Source organism: Tamandua tetradactyla, chromosome 10, assembly GCF_023851605.1.
Source record: "Tamandua tetradactyla isolate mTamTet1 chromosome 10, mTamTet1.pri, whole genome shotgun sequence".
Lineage (NCBI taxonomy): Eukaryota > Metazoa > Chordata > Mammalia > Pilosa > Myrmecophagidae > Tamandua > Tamandua tetradactyla.
Window position 1 is genome coordinate 30265983 of NC_135336.1, and position 22485 is coordinate 30288467.

At 34.5% G+C, this 22485-nt stretch overlaps 1 protein-coding gene across 4 annotated transcripts in view; it reads left to right on the forward strand.

Annotated features, from left to right (window-relative positions):
* Positions 1-22485, forward strand: part of LSAMP (limbic system associated membrane protein) — a 667551-nt gene that overhangs the window by 376579 nt on the left and 268487 nt on the right. For all 4 annotated transcript variants that reach the window (XM_077118264.1, XM_077118266.1, XM_077118265.1 and 1 more), the window contains exon 2: positions 2549-2781. In XM_077118264.1, the coding sequence (XP_076974379.1) occupies positions 2549-2781 (233 nt within the window). The remainder of the gene's footprint in view (positions 1-2548; positions 2782-22485) is intronic.

Below are 22485 nucleotides of genomic sequence, written 5' to 3' on the forward strand. Positions count from 1 at the left end.
TTACAGTTTGATTAATCATACTGAATCAGTAAAAAGTGTAAGTTTATGGGTATGTATCATGCATGTTCTAATATACTTGTTTGGAAATGTGATAATGGAAGAAAAAGATAAGTTTAAAAATGTAACATAGACGAAACCTAAGGTAAATACAAGGTGCAATGTAGATTATTACAAAACTTCTCCATGATTTATTATTGAGGTACATGCATTTTTACGGGTCTAACAAATTTCCTGAAATAATTATTTTTTTCTTCAGGTAAGATAGATCTGAACACTCTCAGATATCATTTGGAATAATGACCTGTGTAATGATTTTAACTTTTCCATAAATAAAAATTGTTTAAAATCTCTAAATGACCCTAAAGACCTGACATGGAACGTCTATGTTGTTCTGACAGGGAAATTTACCCAATTCATTTGTGGATTCTGTGTGCTTGGGATAGGGCAGTGGAAAATAGGAAATTATATGTCACGTTTGCTTGTATGACACTGTTCATTCACACAACAGACATTTACCAAGTACCTATTTTATGCTAGATTAGATTTTGGAGGTACCCCAATGAATAAAACAAAATCCCTGTCTTTATGTATAGGCCAAGTATATGTGAAATATATACTATTTTCCTCAAAATGAGCAGATTAGGGTCATATTCTCAGCTTAACAACACTGAGGGTTCTCTGTGATACAACAAAGCTGGTTCATGCTGTGTTGGGCTGTAAGAGGGAGAACAGTGCAAAGGGGGAAGTGATAGAAGTTTTAAAATGCATTTTTAGAAGACACTTCATTTTTCTCATTAGGAAAGAAAAAAACAAAGTAAATCTACATTCAACAACTTCATTAATGATCTAGAAGACAGCAAACAGCCCACTAATTAATTCATAAATGGTTCTAAATTGAGAGATACTGCAAACACCCACAGAAACAGAGAAATGATATCACAAAAAAAGTGGAACAGGAAAATTAAAATTGAGCCTAGAAAGAAGCAGGAAGTATCCACGAAGTTAGCCTTGTGCTCTGCATGGAGAACTCTAAATTATCAAACACATATAATTAGTGTTAAGAATATCTACAAGGCAAAGAAACAGATACTAGGAAATGGAAATGCTAAATAATATCATAATCTGTATATTTACGAAAACAAATAGACGGAGAAGAAAAGTAAAACCTGGGAATCTTGGCACCGGAGTTACTATATGCTCTCTCAAAATAAAATGTAAATTTCATCTAAAAACAATGGGATAAAGGAAGCCTTTTCAACATAGATGAGATATTTTTAAATGAATCATGCTTTCGCCTTCTTATGAGAAATACATCTTGGCCTCTGTATCCCTGTGATCATGCCTATGAGTTAAAAATCACTTTCCTACCTATGCACAGATGTGGAGTCTCTATGCCTGGCTCTTTTGACCTGAGAAAAAATCTGGATTTGACTCGGTTTGGAAATTACAGAGGAGCATGATGTTTTAATTGTTCTGCTGTCATGCTCCTGGCTTCTTTCGCCCATCCTTCGTGCCCCAGAGTGCTAAGCAGCTGGCTGTGCAGCTGTGAACAGGGTCTAGGACAATTTTCCCATGGGGTGGACATAAATCTTGCCAAAGGGATCCAGAGATAAATTTTTTGTTCATTTCCGTTGCCAAATTCCTCCTGGAATTAAAGGAGGAAACTGCCTCATTGGAAAGTATTTACCCCTTCTCTACTCACCCAGGTTCTTTTCCCCTTTCTTTCAAGAGTGAGAGACCTTTTTAGGTTTCTAAAATAAGTAGTCATGCAAATAAGCATTTTTCCTTCACCTTCCTTGATACGTGAACTATTGTTTTTTTTTCATGTCCCATAAAAGATGAAATTCATTCTAATGTAGTCAGAAATACTGGTAGCAAACTGTCTTGCCAGGAGACAACTTGCTGCCCTCAACAGCTGGTACCAGAATTATTCCAGATGGCGCTTGCATTGATTTCCTTGACACAACACCCACCCGTTTGCCCCTGGACCTGCCTTGGTGTTCGTATGCTTCTCACTCCTGGGGCTGGACATTACAAAGAAATAGAGATGAGAAGCAAATTCTTATCTAATTCCTACAGCAGTGGAATATAACTCAAATCTGTTATCACACAAGACACTCAGAAAGTCTTTGTGAAGGAATAAGTGCAGTTCAAGACTGAAGAAAAGTATCACACTATCAACAGTCTAATTCTCAAAGTGAAAACCTAAGCAGGTAGAGTTCCATGTGAATGACCTTTTCCTCGACAAGAAGAACATAATCTATTTGGTAGTCAATGCTTATTTAACTTCATTTACCTGCATTACTCATAAACTCCCATTGTTTGTGGCTGAATTGATTCTAATATTCTGGATATACATTCTTTGGATGGTAATTAGATCTTAAAGGAGAAATAGTGAAAACGTATAGGTCTATGAGAAATGTCATGGTAATGATTCACCCTGCATATAATTATTCTTCTTGTTTGGTCTTAATGAGTCTGATCATGTGGAGAATGAAAATAAGTGCAGTTATGGTTAAAACCGTAACGCTGTTGTTCTGATCTGCAGGTGTGTGGTAGAAGACAAGAACTCGAAGGTGGCCTGGTTGAACCGTTCTGGCATCATTTTTGCTGGACATGATAAATGGTCTCTGGATCCTCGGGTTGAGCTGGAGAAACGCCATTCTCTGGAATACAGCCTCCGAATCCAGAAGGTGGATGTCTATGATGAAGGCTCCTACACTTGCTCAGTTCAGACACAGCATGAGCCCAAGACCTCCCAAGTTTACTTGATCGTGCAAGGTAAGCAGAGGGTGGGATAGGGTGGGTGGTACAGGAGAGATGGGACACAGTGAGTTATTCACACAATGAATAATCATGGTGCACAAAATATTTGCAAAATTTTTCATAAGGGAAAAAAATATAAAACAGAACTCATCCAAATATATAAATGCATGTAAGTATTTACTTTCTAGCAGAATAGACTTATCAAGAGAGTAACAGAATAGACTTATAATGAGAGGACTAAAAATGAATATAGAGAGAGGATCCTTGCCACAGTGAGCCGGTTACCTTGATGAGAATCCTGAGTGAGAAAAAGCACACAGCAAAGGCCACAGTTATTGGAACAAAGTAAAAATGGGTCACAAGAACAAGCTCTTAACAATGTGGATTCCCACTTTATCATCTTACTGGATGCTTTGTTGAATTTAAGGTTCAACAGTCTGAGGAATATCATTAATTATCTGTTTTTATAATAGTAAATGTTTTGTGGAAAAATAAAAACTCCCAGAGGCCTTGACATCATCTCAGCTATCCAGCTTTCCATGTAGTTTGTATCTCTGTTTAATGACAAGTTATTGGTGAGCAAATCCAATGTCAAGGATCTACAAAGTCATTGGGGACAAGCTGCTTCTAGATGGAGGTTTCCGAGGGCACATCTGAGTCATGATTTTACAGAATGAAAACACTAAATGGCAAATATGTGCCCCCAAACTTAAACTCCCTGGGGTCCCTTTCCCCATAATTGCAGAATGAGAACAAAGCTGATCAACTGCACAATTTTATTGCAAACGAAGTCAAACCACCAGCAGTTTCAATCCATCTATCAGGAAAGATCTAAGCAGTAACAAATATTAAGGCTGTGTTCATGTAGTCGTGATTTACAATTTTATGTAAATTTAATGCAAATTGAGCATGGCCCTAGGGCTCCTGTCAAGATTCCAGTGCAGTCAATGGTGTTGCAAAGTTTGACTGTAGCTTCTATTAATGTGTTATGGAATTGATTATTGCAGCATTTAAATTATTGCTCTCCCAACTCCTCTGATTAATAGATTGAAACTGGTATAAAATACATCAGAGATTGCCTGATGCAAGAGCAGTTTGGTCATGTGACTTGTATCTTGGTCCATTTGCAATGGCTGACAGCTTCTTTTTATTGCTTCTAAAAGGCAAGTCTACTGGCTTGCAAAGTTGCTGTAATAGTCAAAGCATAAGGTGTTTTCCCTGTAGTTTAGTAGAGTACTTAAGCACCTTAACAAGAGACACCAAGTTTTGGATCCCAGGCATCCCATTTAAATGTGTGAGCATGACGATAGCAATATATCAATATGTAAACAAGTTCATTTACCACCTTCTTCAAAACGCAAATGCACAAATTCATACACACACACACAAATGACACATACCTTAAAACCTACTTCAGTGGCAGGGGAAGAGTAGTAACTATGTAGTTTACTTCAGGTCTCTTAGAACAGATTTTATATAATGATCAGCTGTAAATTATAATATGAGGTTTCCACACCATTGTAATACCTTTTACTGCCTTTAATGTCAGTGGAAAGCCCCTAGAGAGCACAGCTAGAAATTGGGTATTGTCCTTTACAGAATAAAATTGGACGATCTGAGTATTTCATTCTTTCATTTCAGATGGGGAAATAGAGGTTCATTATATTTAGGTTACTTGCTCAAGGTTATAGAGAGAACATGGACTAGCTTGCAGCCAAACAGATCTGGAATCAAATCTGAAGTACTTTCCATTGAAATGGAAAATTTTTGCTGTGATTTTAAGAACTATCAGAGTTATATATTTAAGCTCTTAGCACCAAATGTCCAAGGCCCCTCTTCCCCCCCCCCTTTTTTGTCTGTATACTCTTTTGCTACAAACAAGATCATTCCATCCCAAGAAGATGAGAACTAAAACTGGATTAAATCATGCCATGTGCATCTCCATACTGTCAGTGAAAGTGAAAATCAGTTTAGCTTAATATTAAGGGATTGGAAATAAACTACTAAGTACCAGGTACTGTTTGCTCATAATATCATTTTATTCAATAATATCACTATTAAATAAATATTGATAATGTTATTATAAATATACAAAAATTAAAATTCAGACAGGATAAGGGATATAGACTATTCAAGGTTCTCTGTTGGCTTAGGACAGGATTTCAAACCCATACCTGTCTGATTCAAAGTGTATTGTATTTCCTCTTTGCCACATTGTTTTGAAAGAGAAAATGAGCAACAAAGCATGTACTTGAAAGGGAATGAAGGAAGGATTGTCTTTTTCTTGAATCTGAATCAGGGAAGGATTTGGGTTTTTTTTTTATTTTTGGACAATTGTACAATGTAGACATTTGATCTCTCGCACCAGAAGACTGAACAACATCACCTCGGGACACCCAGCTTTGTGGTGAGGTCAAGAAGTTTATCCCTGCTGTTTTTCGCACTATTTCCTACTCTATACTTCGAATTTATCCTGGGGTAAAGACAAATACAGGGATTGTTCTTGGCTATAGTCTATACTGAAAAATTCTACATTTTGTTTTTCTACCACTTCGAAGATTCTGCTTCTAACTATGGCTGGTAAGCCTTTCTCCCTAAACCCACAGCACTTTCCTTCAGAATCTGTGGGTCTTTTCACATTTACAGTTCCTATCTTGAGCACCATCCATGACTTCTACAAATCTAACAGGACCAATCATTAAGGAAATTCTGTATTCTTTGTCCTTAGCCAATGGTGAGACCACCCTTAACTCAAAAGTGCTATGGGTTACCACTAAAGAACAGTGGTTAAGAAAGTGAGCTCTGGACCAGATAAGTCCTGAAATACAGAGGGGCCAGCCTTTCCAAAACATTTACTGGTTCCATCCCCCTATCCCATATTATTGATAGCCCCTTCCAATATGAAAAAGTTAGAATGGCCATAGCCCAAATATCCCTAAAGACTGGGAGAAGGATCAAAGGTGATGGTGGAGTTACACAGAGAAGATAGGGTTCTACAAATGAGTATGAGTGCTGAATCATTACACTGATACTTCTTAGCCTCCAGTACCTTAGAGCAGCTAGAAATAAAAACTTAAAATTGTGGACTTGTGACCCATACCAAACTCTCAAATCTGTTCTACAGTTAATTATTGTGATGTACTTTGAAATTTATTGCTTTTATGTATATATGTTATTTAAAGAGGAGTATAACAGAGACGATATGAGTTAACAAATGAGCATGAGTGCTGAATCATTATATTGATATTTCTAATGGTCTTCAGTATCCTGGAGTAGCTAGAAGAAAAAACAAAAAATCTTGGAACTGTAACCCATACCAAACTTTAAAATATGTTCTATAGTTATTTGTTAAATGTACTTGGAAATTTATTGCTTTTTTGTATATATGTTATATTTCACAATTCAAAGCAAAATTAATTTTTTAAAAAAAGAGAGAAAGAAAGAAAATGGGTTCTACAGTCACACTGCCTGATTCACATTCCCTTTTTCCTTTCTTGCTACCTAAATAAACTTTGGGGTAAACTATTTAACCTCTCTAAGCCTCAATTTTGTCATCTATACCAGTTTAAATTCTCCTAACTTTAAAGATTTCTCCTGCATGTATCGTAAGGATTAAATTAGATTACTTATGTAAGCCTCTAGGCTGATTATATGGAATTCCCTTTTGGATTTTATATGCTGAAGTCTACTAATTTTCCTCCTTTTCAGCTTAATTTTTCAGACAATAGCTCTCTGATTGGCTGTTAATTAGGCAAGTTCAAATTTTTAAGATAGCACGCTCTGCCTCAGGCATCAGACTACAAATATAATGAGAAGAAGAGAAATTTGGGGGCTAAAACATTTAAGAATGTTACTTTATATAGTTTAAATTTGATATTTCTCCTATAAGATGGACTTCAACTTTTATCTCAATGAAGCCCGTTCACCCATTATTGACTACTATCTCCAGACTTTCTCTGTGTATCTGCAGCCCACCTTTTGGTTACTAAAATAAATCAACCATTTACATCCACATACTTTCTATGCTAAACTGTATTTGTCCTTTTTGAAGAGGAGAGAAAATAAAGGAAGAAAGACAAAGTTATTTGAATACCAATACTAGATTTGACTCATTATAAAAAAAACCCAGTTTTCGTGCCAGGAAGAAAGCTACTAGAAGACAGAGACTAGTGAATGTTCAGCTAAATTCAAACCTTAAACTATTGTACGAATAGAGATTTTAAACCATATAGTTACAATTTTGAGAGTGATTAGGATAATTTGGAGGGATGGGGATTTATTCCATATCGAATCTGCATCTGCTAGATATCATAGCTACATCTAGTCTGTGTCACAAGTTATTTTTGCTTACATTTACATAATTTCATATGTGGCAACTTACAGATGTGCAAGTTTTTATACAGAAATTTTACCTTAACTATTAAAATAAGGATAACTAGCCTTTCAAATATTTTAAATAGTACCATAAACCAGTATAAATCACCATCTGTGGTATTTATGTTTTCTATACATTACCAAAGCAAAACTGTGCACTCTTAAAACTATAAAGGCAACTCTTTGAATTCACATTTTTAAAAAGTAAATAAAGATGGTATACATTTATTTTATAGTTTTTTCAATATAATAGGTACTTTCATTGTTTTCAGTTCACTATTTTTGCACGTCATTTATCATCACATTTATTTTATTTATAACATTTATTCAGTCTCTAAATAATATGGGTTCTCTTGAAAATTACCAAGTGATAAGTCTACCCAATGACAAATAAATTAAATATTAAAACCCTATAATAAGACCTCTTCCTTTCTTGTTAATTGAAAAACTATTAGAAATCTGGAGTGTAGTGGTATACTAGCTAGGGTTCTCTAGAGAAGCAGAATCAGCAGGAGATATCTGCAAAAAATACAAAATTTATAGAAGTGTCTCATGCAACCTTGGGGATGTAAGAGTCCAAGGTCTGTAGGGCATACTGTGAGCTGGCAGCTCCAATGAAGGTCCTCAGTGAACTCTCAGGAGAGGCTAGCTGGCTGAAACAGAAAAGAGTGATTGTCTCTTCTGAATCCTCCTAAAAAACCTTCCGGGGATTAGGTTAAGCATCACTCTTTGCAGTAGAAACTCCCCCAGCCAATGCAATCAGCTGTGGATGCAGCCAATGTGATCATAATTCATAATTCAAGTCCATGAAATGTTCTCACAGCAACAGACAGGCCAGCGCTTGCCTGACCAGACAACCAGGCGCCACCACCTGTGCCAGGGCTCACCCAAGGAAGATTTCTGAGTGTAGAGACACCACTGCAAGATCAGGGTGCATGCAAATAGGACATCTGAGTGAGGAGGCCCTCTCTGAGAAGTAACACTGTGGCTACGTCCAGGGTAATTGAGGGCATCCCACAACAATTGAGCAAATAAGAAAATATATTGGGGAAAAGGATAACTGGTGTCTCACTGTTGGAGAAGAGAGATACAAATATGGGAAGGGAAAAATCTAAAGAACCTTTGGTGTTGGATTGATTTAGGCATTATTAACATTTATTCATGAATTTAATAGATGATAGATTAGATAGAGTGAATGATTAGATAGGTAGCTAGGGAAATAGATGATAGATAGGTAATAGAAGATAGATAATAGAGACCAACAAAAAATATAGATAGAATTGTGTATACATATTTTCTAGCACTGTCTACTCAGAGGGCTCTGAGAAGTGGCACCCCGGTTGCAATGTGACATCACTATTCAGTAAAAAAACAAGGGTTACTTGGAGAAATAGCTGATTCCAGGGCTGGAGCAAGGAAAAAATCATATGAGCCTGGAACATGCTTTTTACACAGGAAGTAAAGAAATAGTAAGAGAATAGTGACACATGCCAAAAGTTCATGGAAGCCATCTTGAAAGAGTTATCTTCTGGCCATCTCTGGGACAATTTTGGCATCAAAATAAATAATAATAGTAGGATATTATGATGCTAATATAAGTTAAACAATAATTATTAAATAAAGAAAATATAAATTTGAATTCCTTTTATAATACAATACAATGCTGAGTAGTAAATGTAGAAGGAATGCTGGAATTCAAAAATTATCATTTGGCAACCATTACAGAAATAATTAGTTCAGGCAAGAAAAATCAACAGATTGCAAAACTAGTAGCTAAAAATGAAATAAAGAGTGATATTTTACATAATTCCAAAGTAGCTCCCCATAAAACATTTATTAAACACAAAGGTAAAAAATAGAAAAGAAAAAGAATGGAGAAAACTAGCAGACATGTATTAATCAAGTAATCAAAATTAACACTAATAATGGGGCAAATTGACATCATAGGCCAAACAATAGGATTCAGTGAGCAGAACACAATATCATTCCTGTGATGTCTGCCAAAACTTGATTCTAATAATAAGAAAACCTTGAACACATCCAAAATGAAGGCCTTCTGTAAGGCTGGCATATAATCTTCTTAAATGTCAAGGTCATGAAAGTCAGCAAGACATGGGAACTGACTCAGATTGAAGGAGACTAGCAAGACATGGAAAATGGGTGCTACGTGTGATCTTGGTTTGGGCTCTTCTGTTAGAAAAGACATTATTGGATCAATTGACAAAACTTAAATTGAGTCTCTGAGTAAAGGATATATGGGAGTTATTTATATTATTGCAATTTTTCTGTAAATTTGAATTGCTTCAAAATTTAAGTATAACATACATACAGTGCTTAGGACAGGTGCTAAGAATAAACTCTAGCAAATGAAATACAAAATTATATATATTATATTGCACAAATACACAATATACAATTTTTCTATTATAACAAAATCCATTACAAAGAAATATATTAAGAAAATATATCACCTCAGAAGGCCAAAGGAGAAAAATCATAAGACAATCCCAATAACTGACAAAAGTACAAATGACATAATTCAACTTATCTCAATTTTTAAAAAATATTTATAAATTTAGTAAGCTAAGTGTAGAGGGTGTCTTTCTTAACATGAAAATAATAATTAAATAATAATTAATTAAGGAACAAGACAAGGATGTCAACAATCATCATTATTATTGAACATTATTCTGGAGGTTCTAGTCAATGCAATAAGACAAGAAAATGAAATGGGAATGGTGAAAACTAACTTATCAACTTATCCAGCTAATATGATTGCTAACTAAAAAGCTCTTATAATTTAATGTGAAAAATATAAACAATAATAATTTGATAAGTTGTCCAATTATCTGAATAAATAAAATCGATGTTTTTACATTTAATTATGTTAAACACATATACTAAAAATGGACATCTGCAAAGCTGCAAAAATATTTTTTTAATTTAAAAATTAATTACATAAGCAATGTGGAGAATTTTCTTTTCACTGAAAAAAATTGATACAAATTTACCTGGAAGAATAAAATAAGAGTTTGTATTTTCTTAATGGAAAGGAAATACTTAGTTCTTGAATAGAAACACAAATAGATATGAAGATGAAATTTTTTCCGGAGCAAAATAGATTTTTTTTAAATATTTTTACTGATAAATCTTCACACACATTCATCCTGTACTTGCTATACTATCAAGGGCTAATAATATCATCATATAGTTGTGTATTCATCACCATGATCATGTTTTAAAACATTTGCATCACTCCAGAAAAAGAAATATGAAGACAAAAGAAAAAAGTCATACATATCATACTCCTTACCACACCCTCTCATTGACCATTAGTTAAATTGATTTTTTGCATATCTAAAAATTACATTGGGGATTTTTCATTGCAATTATAGAAAACTTATAAAATTAATTAGGAAGAATAAGCAAAAAGAGTCAGTAATTTTGTTTGTTTGTTTGTTTGTTTGGAGCAGGAAGACTTGTACTGCTAGAGAATAACTTATTTTCTAAAGATAAAATAATTAAAACAAGTATTTTTATTTAAGAATGGCCAAGTCAGTGAAACTAAATGGAAACCACAAAATGCTTCCATGTATACTTATGTCACATATGTTACAGCTTTATTTAAAATATGGAGAAAATATGATTATTCAACAAAGATTATTCAAAATTATCCAAAAATGTTTGAATAATTAATTAAAGGAAGATAAAGTTAACTTTTCCTGAACAAAGGCAAATACCACATTTATAAAAAATTTAATAGCAAAAAAAAATGGGCCTAAAAGAACCATCAGTAAGTGTGTATCCTAACAGAGTGAGGAAGACTTTCTTAACATAAAAGCAAGTGAAAAAAATGAACAAATTTGACTATTACACACATTTTTAAATATGTACAAAATTCAGAGACAAGTGATAAAATGATTTTAAACACTATGTACCAGATCATTTTCCCCCCATTTACCACCTTATTATTATTGCATTGGTGAGGGACATTTGTCACAATTGGCGAAAGCACATATTTATAATTGTGCTATTAACTATAGACCGTGGTTTAACTCAAGGCTCACTGTATAGTGTAGTTTCATGGATAAAAAAAAACTATCCTATTACTATATATGGATTAATAGATAGATGATAGATAGATAGATAGATAGATAGATAGATAGATAGATGCAATATAACATTTTCCCTTTTAACCACATTCAGCTATGTAGTTCAGTGCTGTTTACTATGTTCACAATTTTGGGCTACTATCAACACCATTCATTACCAAAACATTTCCATCATTCCAAATAGGAGCGCTATACATTTTTTTTTTTTACTTTTTTTTATTGTGTAACATAGCACATATATATAAAGCAAAGAAAAAGAAAAGCAGTAGTTTTCAAAGCACTCTTCAACAAGTAGTTACAGGACAGTTCCCAGAGTTTGTCATAGGCTATGATGCCATCATCTCAGATTTTCCTTCTAGCTGCTCCAGAACATTGGAGGCTAGAAGGGATATATTTTTTATCATCATTTTTTTTCTTTTTTGTGAAAAATTGTATACATACAGAAAAGCAATAAATTTCAAAGCACAGTCCAACAATTAATTGTAGAACAGATTTCAGAGTTTGGTATGGATTACAATTCTACAATGTTAGGTTTTTAGTTCTAACTGCTCTAAGATACTGGAGACTAAAAGAAATATCAATTTAATGATTCAGTAATCACACTCGTTTGTTAACCCCTACCTTCTCTATATAACTCCACTATCACCTTTGATTTTGCTCCCACTCTTTAGAGGTATTTGGGCTATAGCCATTCGAGCTTTTTCATGCTGGAAGGGCTATCAATAATATGGGGTAGGGAAATGGAAGTAACTGATGCTCTGGGAAGGCTGGGCCCTCTAAGTTTCAGGAATTATCTAGTTTATCAGATAAAGTTTTAATGGCATTGATGTTTGAATAAATTTTAATAAATCAATAAAGAAATAAAATTTTAAATTAAAAAAAACACGACCCCCAAATTGTCAAAGGGCATAAATTACCAGTTAATAAAAGGACATTTAGACACAGTGAGCAAATGTATGGACAACTGTTAAAACCTCATTAATAATTGAGGAAGTGCAATGTAAAACAATAAATAATTATTTTTAAAACTTGTATAGTGGGAAAGGGTTAACAAAATGTGGATAGTAGGATTGGCAAATCAGTAGGAAAGCGGACAGTTTTATATCCCCCTGGTGAGAGTGTAAATTAGTAGAAACTTTCCCTAGATTAATATAGGGATGCCTATCAAAGTTTTTAAATATTTGTATCATTTGACCCAGTAATTTCACTTCATTGAATATGTACAAAGAAAATCATCTGAGATGCAAACAGATTTTTGTAGAAAGTGATCATTACAGTGTTATTTTTAAAGAAAAGTATGGAAAACACACTAAGTATTTGAATAAGGAATTTATAAATTAAATTGAGGCTTTTTCATAAGAAAAGAGACCATTATAATGGGAATTTTAGTAGCTGCCCAGCATGCAAACCTCTTTCCTATCTCTGGAAATTTTCCTCCATATCAGTATTGTTAGGATGCAGACCTTACCTATCAGTATAAAAGTTGAAATAAAATCCAGACACACTTAAAATTAGAGTTTGGGCATGAGATCCAGACCCTGAAACTCCAAAGCACCTGTCCCAGACTCAGAATTATTAATAGATGTCATTGGCACAAGAACCTCAGGACTCAAGTGTATCTATTCAGGTAGTTAATTGTTGGCACCAGCAGCAGTGAGTTTATATTGGGAGCAGTTGAATCACTGGTGTTTTAATAAGGCCTGGATCCAGGGCCATGTTGGTGAAGGTGAAAGCTACAGTAGCCCATGTTCAGAGACACCAGCAGTCATGCCCTCCTCCTATGGTTTTGTGGATGATTCCAATTCTGCAGTCTAGCCAGTGATTCTATGGATTTCAATGAATTCCTTTTCTTCACAAGGCAGCCAGAGAGATTTCTGTTGCTTGCAATGGACAACTGACTCACACAACTAAACAGCCATTAACTATCATGTTTAAGTAAACTTATTACATAACAAGGTATTCATAATATATGATTAAATGAAAGTGACAGGTTGCAAAACAGTATAAACTGTAGCATCAATTTTGTAAGCTACAATAATATGATATACTCATATCAGATGTACTCACATCTATTTGAATAAAAGAGAATGAAATACACCAAGATAATTTTTACAGTAGTTTTCTGGGTGTTGGCTTTACAGTTAAAATTTTATATTATTTAGTTTCCTAATGTCTGTGCATGCATGTATGTGTGTATTATATCTGGGGAATAGCTCAATAAAATTGTTAGATTATAAACTCTTGATTATTGAAAAAGATTGACATTCAGAAAAAATTTCAGGAAGTAAAATTTCTCTTTGTTGCTATGGAAGAAGCAAACTCATAAAACCATCTAAAGTGGTAAAGTCATTTAAGTTCTTATCCATTGCAAGGATTCCTTATTTCTAAAATGGATGCTATAAAGATAATGCTTAATGCATACACACAAACACACATATTCACACAAAAATATATATTCTGAGTAAGATCTTGTCACTCTCCTCAAATCAAGTAAAATTGTAGAATAAACAATTTAATTTTCTGCATATAAGTAAAACATATCTTCTAATTTAAAAAAAATTATCTTATCTAGACCCTTCGGATGATTCATTTTCCTATTCACCCAACCTGGAGCTCATAATCTGATATTTCAGTGGCTCCCTTACTGGAACCCTAAATTTAGTTCTGTTTGATCCCTTTGACTTCTCCAGTTCCCAACCATTTGAAACTATGGTGATGTCCTTTCTCCCTTCTGATCTAAGGAGTTTTGAATGTTACTAGGAAAGAGGATACCATAAAATTTACTCATTACCCTATAAATTCATTCTAACTTCAGTTGAGTCTTCATGCTTTTTAGAAATCTCCCCATTCATCCAACACTTGATTTTTCACTCAGTTCACTAAAACAACTTTTTCTCAGTCTTTTCCACATTCCATCAATTCAAATTCACACTACCCCCTTTTTAAGATCTCGTCTTTTTGTCATTTTCTTTGACCTCTCTTTAGATACACTATTAATGATTCTCTTTTTTATTACACCCCCTTTCCCTTTATTTCCTCAGATAATGCATTATGCTAAGGTTTCTTCTATCTCTCAAAGTATACCAACTTTAACTCCTTTAGTTGTATATGATCTTCCTATTTCTATACATTTCATCAGAGCTGTCCTTGCCTCTGTTCTCGTTCTCTCTCTCTCTTTTTTTAATCTATTAATGACCTCATCTTTAACTGTAACATCTAAATACTTTGGTTCCCTCTCTCCATTGGCAGTCATGACCTGTTTCTGGATACTAGCTTACTAGCCCGGATTTCTAATGATTTTATAAACATTTCTGCCTATCTCCCACCACTTCGTGTTTATTGTGCACAAATCAAATTTAATCTTTTTCCCACCAAAGCATCTCCTGATCTTCCTTTTGATTCTCTTATTTCTTATAATGGCATAAGTGATCTCCTTGAAAGCAGGATTATTCCTTTCTTCTCCATCCCAACATATCTTCTCAATCAGTCACAACATCTTTATAAAGCATGCTTTCTAACAACCTCTAATTTAGGCCCACATTAACTCATTCCCAGTTTTTTTTTCTTTCTTCACAAGAGAAGGGATATCTCTCTCTTTTTTTTTTTTTTTTTTTTTTTTTTGGTTCTCCCTAGTATTTATTTAACTCATATGTTTTATTCATCTGTCCATAAGGTAGATATAAGACGGATCAGATGCAAGGTTTTCACAATCACACAGTCACATTGCGAAAGCTATATCATTATACGATCATCTTCAAAAAACATGGCTACTGGAACACAGCTCTACATTTTCAGGCAGTTCCCTCCAGCCTCTCTATTATGCCTTAACTAAAAAAAAATTGACATCTATTTGATGCATAAAAATAACCTCCAGGATAACCCCTTGACTCTGGAATCTCTCAGCCATCGACACTTTATTTTGTCTCATTTCTCTCTTCCCCCTTTCCGTCAGAAGGTTTCCTCAACCCCTTGGTGCTGAGTGAAGGGATATCTCTCACACTCACCTTTTCGTTATTCACATTGTCCTGCATATCACTTCCGGATATTTGGAAGAATATCGGAGAAATACACCCCCGATATTAACATTCACATGTATGACCGCTCACAAATGCACACAGAATAGCCTGTTCCTGTATAATTTTTCCCTAACATTGTTTCAGATTTTCTTCTCCCTGTGTGCATATCCTCTATCCTGAATAGTCCAATTGCTCTCCAAAACTGAGAAAGTAGAATTAGCCAGGAGTGGCATGTGAGCAAGAGAGTTCTACACAGAATTAAGGCTTATAAAAAGTCCTTGAAGGTGGATAAAGTTAGACTCTGCAGGAGCTAGAAGGACACCAGGGAGATGCAAGAAGTTGAGCAAAGGGGATGGGGAACAAGAGGAGGCTGTGGTGGCAGGTAGAGCCTTGCAGGCATGTGCAGGTTATTTGTTTCTTTGTTTATTTTGCAGAGTGTGTAGTATTCCAATTGTAATGGAAATCATTTGAGGGATCTAATGTAGGAGCTAACACTTTCCCACTGAGGTTTGGAAAATTTCATCTTGCACATGGAGTAGATTGTCCATCATGGCTTATCTGCTATCACCATGCATGAGCGAGCACTCCGTTCTCGAAAACTAGAAGCACATATTTCATTCCACTTTATAACATGGCTCTTTGAATATGCATTTTATCTCCTCTGTTAGAGTAAGCTCCTATAGTTCAGACTTTGCCTCATTTTTCTTTGAAACCACACAGAACTACAGAAAATAAAAAATTCATATGGATTAATAGTTTTACTTACTAGCACTGTAATGACAGAGCACCCAGGTTCACTAGGGAGGGTGGAATCACATAAAGGATGTTGAGGCAGTTGATGAAAATCTTAGTTTTTATTCATTATGATTCTTCATCACTCCACCTTTGTTTGGATAGAGCAAATCTTTGCAATTATCTGTGCCCTGCTCCCTCTTACTTTGAAGCTGCAATAAATCTCATCAACTTGTTTACAAAGGTGGAACACAACATCAGCCAAATAATAATCCCAGAGTATGTTATGTTCTCTAAAGAAAATATATCAGTTTTCTCTTCTAGTATTTGCCATCATGAGAAAATATTAAATCCGAAAGAAAACGTATTATTGTCTCACAAGTGCACAGTGAGAAGAATTGTACTAGGTCTGTGAGTTAGCAAAATTGAGGGTATTTCAGATTGTTCAGATACAGAAGACTGGGAGTAGACATAACTTCCATGAATGCTGATTAGTTGTTGAGGGGATAATGTTTTATGACACATTTTAAAATGCTCTTCTGAATGGTGTGGTTTATGGAAGAAGAAATGTGTTAATTCATTAATATCTGGAAGCATCTGAAACCTATGCAACTTTCATTGATCTGTTCTCTATTGGATAATACTATTTAAAATCAATGACACTGATTTCTCTCAGAATTCCTCTATGGTAGTAAACCATTGGTAAATTTCCTATTTGTTTCCCCATTAAACCAGACTTTTCAAAGACTTTGGGTACCACAGATTTGCCAGTATTCAGTCTGTCTTTCAGCCCTCTTCCTCATTCCATTTCTCCTTCACAGAGAAAGTCATGGTAACTTTAGGATCTAGAGTTTTGTAAGTGAATAGTGTCCAGTGAAACACTCTGAACAAAAATTAATAAATTACTAAATCTGCACATTTCCTATCACCCACATCTCAGTAGACCCCTTTCCAATAGTTCTTTGCTAAAAGGAACAAAATATTAGCTTGGTGTTTTTGTTTTCTTCTTCTTTTCTTTTTGTACAATTTTTTAACAGCATCAAGGAAGGTATGTGTCTGGAGATGCACAACAAACCCCCTCTAACAGATCCCCAGATCAAATTATAGTGGTTTACTTCATCCCTTGAAAAATTATTTAACTGAGTTAAAAAGAGGAGCAAATTTGTTCAAGAATTCAGTCCGGCCAAACAGCCCATGATTGATGGGACAGCAATAACTGGGGGGTATTTGCCAATTCACCAATGCCAAGTCCTCAGAGTAATTTTGTTGCCTGTGACAGCTGGTGTTCTCTATTGGAAGGCTGTTTCTGTATACATCTACAATTTGCATATTTATACACCTCGGCTGCTATATGAAGGCTGCATTTCACAGCAGTATGTAAGCTGTTCAGCCTTGCTACTTGAGTGCCTCTGGGCATGGGATGGTAGAATTGGTTTGGGTAAAATTAGAATTTTAGGTTTTGTGTTCTGCAGTAGGTTAGCCAGTAATGCCACATTTTTGTTCAGCTCCCTCTCCATCAATTTCGGTAATATTTTTGAAGCATCTCCCTGCTTGGGTAGACACATTATATGCACTCTAGGAGGGTACAAGCTCAGATATTAAGACATCATACAAAGATAGAAAGGAAGACATTAAAAGAATATATTTAGCCAAGTTGTAGCCTGAAGTGGGAATTGTGGGATTTGCACTATGAAGGGAATTGCTGATGCTTTTCCTAATTTGGAAAGGGTTTAAGAATGTAGGATTTGCTCTAAGTCAGATACATGAACTTCTCAGCTGAGGCTTCTCTGTATGCTGTAATAACACAGCGTTCCTGAGACAGGTGAGATTTCCACAGTTGTTTGAAAAATCAGATAGGAGCTGTTTATTAAGCAGAGATAATGGATATGAGGGACTTTTGAGGGAAAGTGTGGCTTGAAGGAAACAGGAGTTGGATAAACAGAGAACATGGGAACGAAGTGATCTTAGGAACAGAAAGACTGGTGTGTGGTTAGGAGGAGATAAATTACTGTGTGAGTGTTATATAAAGGATTTTGAGGTAGTTGATAGGAATCTTAGTATTTACTCCCTGTGAGATTGAAAGTTTCTATAAGGTCAAATGAGGGTATTAATGTAAAAGTGATGGGTAGAATCTTCAGTGACAGAAAGAAAAATGAGTCTGAAGTGGAATGATTTTGATGGCAGTTTCTGAGAACTAGGTAGTGGTATCAGGGAAAGGGTAAACAGACTAAAATTCTAATGGGTGAAGAGGATGGGGTGATCTTTCAACAAATGAAGACTCTAGTATCTTGCAGAAAAGTTCTGCTTCTAGAGCTTAGAATGGAGCTTCAAATGAACCTAAAGTTTTTCTATGACATATTTTTACTCTAAAGTAGGGTAGTTAATGATAATGCAATAGCCCCATTTGGAAGCACCTGCCACAGGTAAAGATCTCCATATTCATTATCTATACACCTTCCACCAACCCTTTAAAGTGAATATTATCAGCCCTATTCCAAGTGAGATTATGGATACAGAAAAAAAAATAAGTCCACACAATCAACATATGATAGTGCCATGATTCAAACTCAGATCTGTCTGATCTGAGAAGTCATGTTTTGTATTTTTTTGTTTGCTCGTTTTCCTAATGTGCTGCTTCCTTGGACCCAGGGGAGACGTACAAACGAAAGATGGTGAACAGCAATCTGGGGAGCATTTCATTTCAGTTGACAGAGAAATAGCCATCTGGAGATGTTGTTTAGACAAAGTACATTCTGGGTTTTTCTTTGCATACCTGTGAATTCTGTGGTGTCAGGTGCAACAATCCCCGTTTTATAATTTAGAGAGACGTAGGAAAGGAGTGGATGAATGACTTGATTATGATCACAAACCCAGCACATGCAGAAAGCGCTGAAAGTTAGGCCGATCCGTGCTGCAGTCTGCTCTTATTCCAGGTGTAACCTACCAGTGCCATATAGGGGATTCCAACAGCATTGCCATCACCGAGCAAATACAGCCAACAACAATGGATCACAAATATTAATCAAATATAGAAAACAAAATTGGAGAAGCAATTGTCTTTTATGTATTACTCTAATGAAATGGCAAATATCAAAATGCTAAGTAAATCATTATTTTTCTTCTTTGACCTGGAACGGACATGGTTTTGGACCCATATTCAATATATTCCTCTGATCATGTTGTCTGAGTGAGGAGACCAGAAAAATCCTTCTCTGGTTCACAACAAGCCCCAAACTCAATGCTATCTTATGCACCAGATAAATGTCCATTTGAAAACCAGCACATAAATGGTAAATAATAGTGATGAATAATTATTATAATGTACTAATGATTATTAGTTATCCCTTTGAACTTGAAACTGAAAATATTAGTCTAAGGACCTGTTGAGAGCCCAAATCCAGCTTTAAGATATAGCACATAGTGGCTTAAAAGTACAGGTTCTGAGATAAGACTATATGACTTGTACTCTGGTTTAATTCATTTACTAGCTGCTTGATTTGGGCCAAATTATGTCAACTTTTGTGCTTGAGTTTCCTTGTCTATAAAAGGAGGATGTAACAATAATTTTCTCACGGTAGTGTGTGTTTGTGTATGTGTGCTTGTGTGCATGTAGAAATTGAGAGAAAAAGTAATCTAGTCTTTACTACAATGCCAGACATATAGTTAGTATTCGATTAATATTAGGGATTATTTTTATTTTGATTCAATCTTCTTGAAAAATACTTTGGTCATGTCTGAGCTATACTTTCCTGCTTTTGCACATTAAGAAAAACATTTTAAATAATGTATCAGTCAAGATCTCCATCAGGGTAAAAGCTACAAAACCATTTCTCTGTGTTTCTGAAGGTTTTCATATTTATCTTGTAGAGGAAATTCCAAAAGCTTATGGCATCAAAATTCCTTCTAGGAATTATTAATGAGGTTTGCCTCACCTAATTACTGGTTTTCAATAGGACCCTTTCTCCTGAGAACAAACCACTAAAAGGGAGGGAAAAAAAGACTGTAAGCCATTGATACACTCCTCTGCATCACCACTCATTTATTGTGTTTATCTAGAATTTGGCCAAAGAGTCAGCAAAAAAGGAAAGCAAATAAGAGTAGATTAAAGGATGCTTCAAAGTGTAAGAGAAAAAAAAGGTCAGATGCATGAAGGGAAAGGAGGTTAAAAGCAATGTAATAGTTTTGATAATATGCTCTGCCTTCTGAAGTAAAATATCATTCTTTCTTTTTTGCAATAGATACTTTCTTGAAGGTCTATAGGTAAAATGAATCTTTGCTTTCTTTTCATAAGCTTGCATTATTATCTTAAAACTTTTATCTTCATTTTGTAATTACTCATTTGACAATGACTTTAATAATATTTTCACTACATTATGATCAAGTAGTTAGCAATTTTAAATAACCTTAAAGGCATTGGGGGAGTTTTAAAAATCTGTTAGAATATATGTTCTTAAATGAAATATTCTTATTTTTAATGTAAATATCATTCCCTAATTTGTTTTGTATCCATGTTTCCAAATCAATGTTGGGGAGACTTTCTTAGAGAAAAACATACAAATATTCTGTTAATTTTCTCTTTGAGTAAATGAGCTAATCTTTTGGAAATTTGATATGAGTTGAGTTCCTTCTAACAAAGGATGAGAATGAATCCCTTCTTCCTATTAAATAACAACAAAAAAGACTTAGGCTGGAATTTGTATTTTGCCTCCTCACTGTGTTCTAACAGCTTAATTGCTGAGGTACCTCATGAATTTTACTGCATCTAATTCAAAAAGAGAAAGTGCTAGAAACCATGCAGGATTTCACTTCTAAAATACTTAACAAGTTTGTCAAACCTGAAGATCAAGACACCATAAACAAATCTCCAGATCTAGGTTTTAGATTAAATTTGACAAGAAACTTACTCTGACCACAAGGCCATTATATACACACACACGCAAACATGTACAGTTTCAAGGACTGATAAAAAAAAAAAAGAACTATTTTATAAATCATGTAAAAGTTGTTTGTAAATTTAAGTAAGTATTATTCTTCAAAATGGTCCATTCTACTTCCTATACTCTTCTTCCAATGTTGTAATTTTTTCGCCCTTTGGAGAACTTCTCATTTATTGATACATTTATGAACAATTGGAAAAGAATCTTTAGTACTTAATGAATAATTCTTGTATTGTTTTGTTTCTTCACTGAGGACAGTGTGGCCTAGGTTAATCATACACTTCAATTATTAATATCTGGTCCCAATCTTGATGAATAACTACTTGTTGTTTTTTATACCAAGATCCCAAGGTCTTGGAAATCAAATCTAAAATTAAATTCTAAATATAATTTAGGCCTTAATTACGTTATTGAAATAAGAATATAGTTCTCTGAGGTAAATTTTCTGAACGCTCATAGATAACTATGTTTGTACCTGTGTTACTTTAAAAAAATTGATATAATGTAAATATATTAGATGTGTCTATATAAGCAAACATGTATGCAAATACACATATTCATTTGCCATTTTGTTATTTCAGTATTTAAGAAGCAAATAATATTATCTGTGATTTGCTATCATTTTTATTCAATAAGACTATAGAAATGAAAATAATGGTTGTTAATAAAAGTATAAAACCAATTTTAATGTTGTTTCCCCTGTCTCCTTCTTTGGGTTAAACAGAAAAGTGATAGTAATGTTATCATTTATTGGAGATTTTTTTCCACAAATGGCACAAAGCTTAACAAACAGACCAAAAATGGAGTTTTTCAACTTAATCCAAGTCTTCAGGAAAGAATATGTTTTAGAATCAGTCACCAACAGGGAGATCTCAGATGCCAAACATTAAGAGAAAGCATACTGAGATGAACAGAAGTTGAAAGTAGGTATTCCACAGTAGTGGTATAACTGATTACATGTCTTAAGTGCTAAGATTTTAATGTTGAAGTGTGACTGGAGCTAAGGTATAAGACTCCATGCACAGTGGAGTTGCTGTAACTGGTCTCCAGGCTTAATGCTAGGAGCTGTCATCATGCAAAGTGGATCTAGAATAATTCCACCTCCTTGCCTTAAGACTGAGCATAGAACCAGATTTGAATAACACCTAGATATGATACTACAAATCTGTCAGTAACTGCAGAGATCTTACTTTCAAACCCAAAACTAGAAAAATGAATGGATATAGGGCTCAGAATCACCACATATTGAGAAATAGTTTATTCAAATATTTATTTTAACAAACATTAAAAATCTGATTACCATAGATCCCTAGCAAAATATCATGATACAGCCCATAGGGGTATATCTGCAAACTAGGGCATTCTTAAAGATAATAATTTCCATTCAAGATGTGCTCACAGATCAAAAAGTACAAAGCTCATGAGAAAACTTGATGCCATTAAAATTAGTGTGTATGCACAATATATTGGAAGATTATACTACAGAAAGTACTGATTCTAAAGTAATTCTAAAAGGAACTTTAAAATTTGCTCACTTAAACTTACAAA